The following is a 7,579-nucleotide window of genomic DNA, read 5'->3' on the forward strand; positions in this document are numbered from 1 at the left end:
GAGGAAAATTTCACTGTGCACAATCAATCATAAGTTCAAATACGTCAGCTGTGCCACTCAGATAGTGCATACCTTTGTCCTGCGGGAATATGTATATTGGGCAGACTGGCCGCTGTCTTAATACCCGGCTCAGAAAACATGAAAAGTCGCTTTCCACAGATGACGAGGCGAATGTGCCTAAACATTGCAGGAAGCACAAATGCACTCCGCTCTTCAAGAAGGCTTCAATTTTTGTACGCGGTAAAGCTAAGAGTCAACGCGAAATTCTAGAGGCATACCATATCGTTAAACATGCAGACCGATGTGTAAGTGACACGACGGTTAGTCTATTAGATAAAGAAATAACATTTTTGAACTCCTTAACGTAACGTGTCGCACAATGATTGCGGTCCTGGTGTTTGTCACTGATGCTGTAATCTACTTTTTCTTGTAAATCTGTCATGTGTGCGCAAGCGTGGTCTGATACTGAAGGGCATAAATGTGATCGTTTCAGAAATAAATGCAGTCGATAGTCCAGCGTCGTCCAGTGTTGCTGTTCTGTCTCCGTCTTTTGCGCTGGTTTTCTTTCTGCAATAATGTACTGACTCGCCCAGCTCACCACTCTACTGTACCAGCGACCTATTGCTCCAGAGCCGCGTTTCTGCCACAAAGTTGTCGCGCGTCTGGAACTACTATTTACTCATTCATGCTATGCTCTTGGCACAAACCCACAAACATCGCAAGATCTTGTTCGTGGTTTAACCACCGAAATTAGTGCTTTCGCACTAATACAGTGAGGCCGAGATGCGAGGTCTAAAACTTGTACCGCTTGTCAAGGCCGCAATTTCCTACTTTTGGTGCGAGACGTATAAAACAGCGCCCCATAGGCCGCGCATCACCTTCAGGAGTTTCATGGGAACGCGGACGGGACGTTTGCAGCGTTCTTCTTTAACCCTAACACGCACATCCACTCTTACACACGACAGACTGGCGTGGTACGGGCTAAAAATAAATAAAAACAAAAGTGCACACCAGTGCCTTTGAGTAACGGGATTTCATAAGACAGCGGAATCCCACAAACGATGTTACCAGCACAGTATACGTACTTAAGCACAAGAACATGTACTGCCTACGTTGACCATGCGGAGGGCGTTTTAAACGCATTTCATTTCATTTCATTTATTTACCCTCAGGGCCGTTAGGCGTTACAGAGGGGAGTGGGAATAACACACAAGTACAAAAAACAAAAACAGCAGCTAGAAACTTGAATATAGTTACAGCACACACTGGTTTAATATCAATAACAGCACTAGCAAAAGGCAGCATTACACAAAACAAACCACAAAAGAAAACAGCAGCTAATAAAATAAAACATAGATATAGACAGAAACTTATATAAAATTAGTAACAGCGTTACGAAAGGCAACAGTATCAGTAATTTCAGCAATATCGTGGGGAAGGTGATTCCAGCTGACACAAGTTCTGGGTATGAATGAATCGTGAAAACATCTCGTGCGACAAGGAAGGATCCAAACTTTGGGGCGGTGATCAATGCGTGCTGAAATATACGATGGTCTTTTTAACAACCTCTCTTTAAGATAAGGATTATGATAAATTTTGTGAAAAGTACATAATGGATCTATTGACCTGCGATGGGAAAGAAGCGGTAGGGAAAGGTTAGCTTTCATGGCAGTTACACTACTAGTACGATGATAGTTGGAAAGTATGAAACGACAACCCCGGTTTTTAACAGATTTTAAGTCAGAAATGAGAGATTCGACCATAAGATTCCACACCGATGAAGCATATTTCAATTTAGAACGAACCAAAGTTTTGCAAAGTAGTAGTTTTAATGAACTTGGTGCACATGAAAAATTTCTGCGAAGGTATCCAAGGATGCGGTTAGCGTTATTTATAATGTAGTCAACATGAGGTTTCCAAGACAGGTTAGAAGAGACATGAGCACCCAGATATTTATATGACGACACAGTTTCAAGAGTGATGTCATTAATGCAGTAGGTAGAGAGTGTAGTAGAAAGACGAGAAATGGGCAAATGCTTGCATTTAGTAATGTTTAGCTTCATATTCCACAGGTTACGCCAATTTAGTACCTTGTTAATATCTGACTGAAGAACAGATGTATCATTATCTTCATTAATTTCGCGGTAAATAACACAGCCATCGGCAAAAAGACAAACGGAAGACGATATATTAGTTGGTAAGTCGTTTATATAAATGAGAAAGAGGAGGGGCCCAAGAACGGACCCCTGAGGCACACCAGATCCAACAGGCGAGGAATCTGAATTGACGTTATTTGCTGTTACGAACTGACTTCGGTTTGAAAGAAAACAATACAACCATGCAAGTAATATGGAATCGATGGTAAGGCTGTTTAGTTTAAGAAAAAGAAGCTCATGTGAAACCTTGTCAAATGCTTTAGAAAAATCCATAAACATAGAATCAGCACGGGATCCGCGATCTAGAATGCAATGCAAGTCATTTGTGAAGCATATGAGTTGCGTTTCGCATGAAAATTATTTACGGAAGCCGTGTTGGGCATTACTGAAAAAGCAATTGGATTCTAAAAAAGTAGCAAGATGAGGTAAACAACTCATTCCTTACGGATCGGTATTACAGGCCCATCAGCTTATTGTCCATTGCCTACAAGATATTTACTAAGGTAATTGCAAATAGAAGCAGGACAACCTTGGACTTCCATCAACCAAATCATCAGGCAGGCTTTTGTAAATGATACTCAACAATAGACCATATTCACACTATCAATCAGGTGATATAAAAATGCGCATAAGATAACCAGCCCCTATATGTAGCCTTCATTGATTACGAGAAAGCAATCGACTCAGTGGAAACGTCAGCAGTCATGCAGGCATTGCGGATTCAAGGTGTGGAAGAGCCTTATGTGAAAATACTGGTATATATCTACCGTTTACCGTAGTCCGCCATAAACTCAGGAATAAAATTCCAATACGGAAAGGTCTCACCAATGCTATTCACCGCCTGCTTACAGGTGGTGTTTCGAGGCCTGGATTGGGAACACATTGGATAGGAAACAGTTGGGGACAGGAGTGAAATAGAGAATACTTCAGTAATCTGCGATTCGCTGATGACATTGCCTTGCTAAGTCACTCAGGAGATGAGCTGCAAAACATGATCAGTGAATTAGGCAGGCAGAGCTTAAGGGCCGGTCTTACAATGAACTTGCAGAAAACCAAACCAATGTTTAACAATTTCGCAAGGAAGCAGCAGTTCACAATTGGTGTAGAGATACAGGAAGTGGTAAGGGAACATGCCTGCTTGCGGCAGTAGTGATCGCAGATCCGGATCACGAGGGTGAGATCACTAGAAGAATAAGAATGGGTGTAGCACATTTGGCAGGTTCTCTCAGAGGCCACCAGGGGGCCAGGGAGTGCGGACGTGACTCACGTCGGTTCCGTGGAAAGTTGGTTTGTCTGGTGGAAATTGTGCCGATTCATGGAATAATTGTTTGCCATCACCTGTGGAAAGTCACAAGGGTCATCTGGGTGACATTTTTATGAGCGTGAGTGGACGTTTGAACATTTTATGGCCTTTTTGTGTCGACCATGTTTCCCGCCTAGCTAAGCCGACCGCTAGCGGTAAACGAACGCGGCGGCTCGGCGACAGCCGAAGCCCCCGGCGCTCGCTTCGAAACGCCGTTGCATGACCATGGAGGTGACCGTAGAGGGTACAGAGATTACACCCGAAGAATTGAGAACCTCGGGTTGGATCACTAAAGTGAGAAAACATGTTAAAGAACTGCAGGACCTCACGAGAGGCGAACGGCGAGGAGGCAAAGATGGAGACGCCAGATTGGAACGCGGAGCCGAATCCGGAGAGGGCAAAAAGATAGCGGCGGAGGCGAACGCCGCATATAAAAAGCTGGGGCAGAAGAACGCGGAGCGCTCAATTGCGTCGTACCTTCCGCGTTTGCCAGCTAATGACTACAAGATAATTATTCGGCCGAAGAATGGGCTGGCGCTCGCGAAAGTTCCGACTACGAGGTTGAGTGCGGAGGTGCGTATGGCAGCGCAAATTCCATGGGTCAAAGGGCAGGACAAGGACGTGCTGATTCATAACGACAAACAAGGCACCCTGATTTTCAGCACCCCAGACATGGACACTGTCTGGAAGGTGCCAAGATTAAGTCTATCCATAATCGACGACGAGTACGAAGTCACAGCGTACCTGGCGCCGCACGAGGACTGCGGCCGGGGTGTGGTGCACGGCATCGACCCGAAACTGACCATAGAGGAACTGATAGAGGCCTTCGGCAACCCGAGGAACCCGCCGATACTTGGCGTTAGGAAGATGGGCAAATCCAGTTCGGCGATCGTCATCTTCAAACACGAGACAGTGCCGAGGTGGGTGTACTGTTACGACGTACCCCTAAAGTGCGTGCTCTACAAGAAGCGGTACGAGGTGTGCTACCGCTGTGGCGAGCTAGGACACAGATCGGACGTATGTGTCAGCGCCCAAGTTAAGTGTCTGGGATGCGGAATCATAGCCCCACCCGAGGATCACGTATGCGAGCCCAAGTGTAAATTGTGCGGCAAAGGTCACTTGACAGCAGACCGGAAATGCAAGGAAGCTTTCAGGACCCCTTATACCATAAAGAAGAGGCAATGGGAGGCCAAGCTGGCTATGGAAGTCATGGAAGAGGAAGCGCGGAAGGCGAAGGAGACCGAAGTAGGAAGGAGCCGGTTCGAAAAGCATCAAGGGAGATCCAGGAGTCAGTCAGGAAACCAGAGCGAGTCGAGAGGGAGATCAGAGTCCTTCCCGCGTCTACCGAATCTGCGGGAAGCGGAGAAGCAAAAGAAGGCCCAACCCGGGACTGCGGGCCCCTCCGGAGGCGCTGTCGTCAACAACCCAGCGAGGCCCAAGTCTCCGAGCCGAAAGGTGGGTTGGGTGAGCGAAGCCTCCCAGGATAAACGCGATGAAGAAATCTTCCAGATTAAGGAAGAAAATCGATTGCTTAAGGCACAGCTCGCAGCGATGAGCAAGCAAATTGAGGAGCTTAGAATAGCGCTTAAGCCTAATGCAGCACCTGCGAAACAATCGCAGATGCCACAAAATCCAGTTGTAAGAGCATCAGAGGAGCAGGGTGCGGCTCAGCCGCCGGCTAAGAAGAGGGCGAAGGAAGTAGAGAAGCCCATAATAGATATGGACACAGAGAAAGTGATAGACATGAAAATAGAACAATTGGAGGCAAAATTTGAGGCCAAATCTAGACAGGACAATGAATGGCGCAAGGCTTTTGAAGAACGCATGTTAGGGATGTTCCAAACCCTCTCAGAGCAGCTGCATCAACGAGATAACAGTGTCGCAGAGCAAATACATCAGAGGGATAATAACCTCACTGAACAACTTAAGGAAGAATTTGCGAAAAGGGACCGGGCGTACGAACACCTTACCCAACAAGTACTAGGAAACCAGATGAATCATCTGATTGGCAATCATGGCTCACAGATCCAGTAAAACCACCGTTTGGCAATGGAATTGTAGAGGTTTCACGCGCAAGCGTGCTGTCTTGCAGGAATTCCTGAGGAACGGGGACCGACCGGAGCTAATAGCACTACAAGAATGCGGCAGAAAAGCAAAATTGTCGGGGTACAAATCATACGTAGGCGAGGGTGAAAACACGCAGGTGGCCACCCTAGTCAAACGAAACATCACGGCGGTGCAGCATAACATCGGGAGTACACAAATAGACCATGCTCTCGTAGAACTGATACCGCGAAGAAAGAGAGAAAGTAGCTTGTTCGTATTAAATGTCTACAGTTCTCCCAAACAAAGGAAATGTGAATTCGGGGATCTCTTCGCAACGACGCGACGTAAGATAAAGAACAACCCGCTGTTGATCGTGGGGGACTTTAATGCTCACCATTCGGCATGGGGATATAAACAGGCTTCAATCAAGGGCAGGAAATTGTGGGACGACATACAGACTCATAATCTGGATTTGATAACCGACCCGCTGCAACCCACAAGGAAGGGAAATAGTGTCGCGAGTGACACAACACCTGACCTCACCTTGACGGGGAGCGGCACTAGAGCCACGTGGTGCAATACAAACGAGGATCTGGGAAGCGATCACAAGATCATAGAAGTGGTGGTAGAAGGAGGCCCGACAATTCCCGGGAAACGGAAGGTAGAGGCCGTAAATTGGGACGCTTTCAGGGCACTCAGGGACAACCCGGCTCCCGTCTCTGACATTGCGGAATGGAGCGATGGGGTGGTACGGTCTGCTAAAGAGGCCACCGAAGCGGTGGAAATCGAGGGGGACAACGAAGCCGTAGACAGGAGATTAATAAATCTCTGGAGGAAAAAGAAAGGGTTGGAGGATCGACTTCGACAAAGGAGATAGGATCGGAATATCAGGAAACAGATAGCGGCTTTAAACAGAGAAATTGAAGAGCACGCAATCGCACTCACGAAGCAGAATTGGGGGAACGTCTGCGATCAGATGGAGACGAATATGAGTACCGCACGAACGTGGCGACTTCTTCGCCACCTCTTAGATCCGGATAGCACAAAGTCAGCGTCCAAACAACAGCTGGAAAGACTGGCGCATCAGTTTGAAGGCACTAAGAAGGAACTATTAGAAGAAGTTCGCAACAGGTACATAAATCCCGCCGGACCCGAACCCCTCCCGGGCTATGAAGGGGGAGAGAATTCGGAATTAGACGCCCCAATCTCCCTGGCAGAAGTCAGAGCGGAGATTAATCACCTGCGGACTAAGTCAGCAGCGGGGCCGGATAGAGTGAGCAACAGAATGCTTCGTAATTTAGACGACAGGTCCATCGCCAACATCGCAACGTACATGGAGGAGTGCTGGGAGAAAGGGACGATACCACAGGAGTGGAAACTCGCAAATCTCATTTTCATTCCCAAGTCGGGGAAGAAACTGGGCCTCGAGAACCTCAGGCCGATATCGCTCACCTCCTGCGTGGGTAAGCTTATGGAACATGTCGTTCAGACGCGGCTCAGTAGGTACATAGAGGACAATGGGCTATACCCAGACACCATGATCGGCTTCCGACCAAAGCTGTCGGCATGCGACGTGATGCTGCAACTCAAGGACCAAATTATAGACAAGCAAACCCGAGACACGAAAGTGATTGTGGGGTTGGATGTGGCAAAGACATTTGACAACGTGAGGCACGTGTCGATCTTAGAGAATCTGAACTCGCTAAATGTAGGTAAGAGAGTGTATAGTTACATCAAGGACTTTCTTACGAACAGGAAAGCCACTCTCAAGATAGGGGAAGACTCCATAGAGGACATTATACTTGGTAACACAGGAACGCCGCAAGGCTCGGTGTTATCACCGACCCTCTTCAACATTGCGATGTTGAGACTCCCCGAACTGTTGGCGGACATTGAGAATTTAAACCACTCAATATACGCGGATAACATAACATTATGGATAAATAAGGGGAGTGACGGACAAATTGAAAGCTCTCTGCAAAAAGCAATTGATATCATTGAAGAGTACCTGAAACACAAGGGACTTAAATGCTCGGCCGAAAAGTCGGAAGCACTGTTCCTGATGCCCCCTGGA

The 7,579-nt window shown here is 47.2% G+C and overlaps 1 protein-coding gene across 1 annotated transcript; it reads left to right on the top strand.

Annotated features, from left to right (window-relative positions):
• The first annotated feature begins 3,684 nt into the window (after positions 1–3,684).
• Positions 3,685–6,369, top strand: LOC144123276 (uncharacterized). The gene has a single exon (XM_077656131.1). The coding sequence runs from the start codon at positions 3,685–3,687 to the stop codon at positions 5,491–5,493; it is 1,809 nt and encodes a 602-aa protein (XP_077512257.1). The 3' UTR covers positions 5,494–6,369.
• The last annotated feature ends 1,210 nt before the right edge of the window (positions 6,370–7,579 follow it).

The sequence above is a fragment of the Amblyomma americanum genome, chromosome 3 (genome assembly GCF_052857255.1).
Source record: "Amblyomma americanum isolate KBUSLIRL-KWMA chromosome 3, ASM5285725v1, whole genome shotgun sequence".
Lineage (NCBI taxonomy): Eukaryota > Metazoa > Arthropoda > Arachnida > Ixodida > Ixodidae > Amblyomma > Amblyomma americanum.

Coding starts and splice junctions, on each gene's coding strand:
- LOC144123276 (XM_077656131.1), top strand. CDS start 3,685: ATGGAGGTGACCGTAGAGGGTACAGAGATTACACCCGAAGAATTGAGA.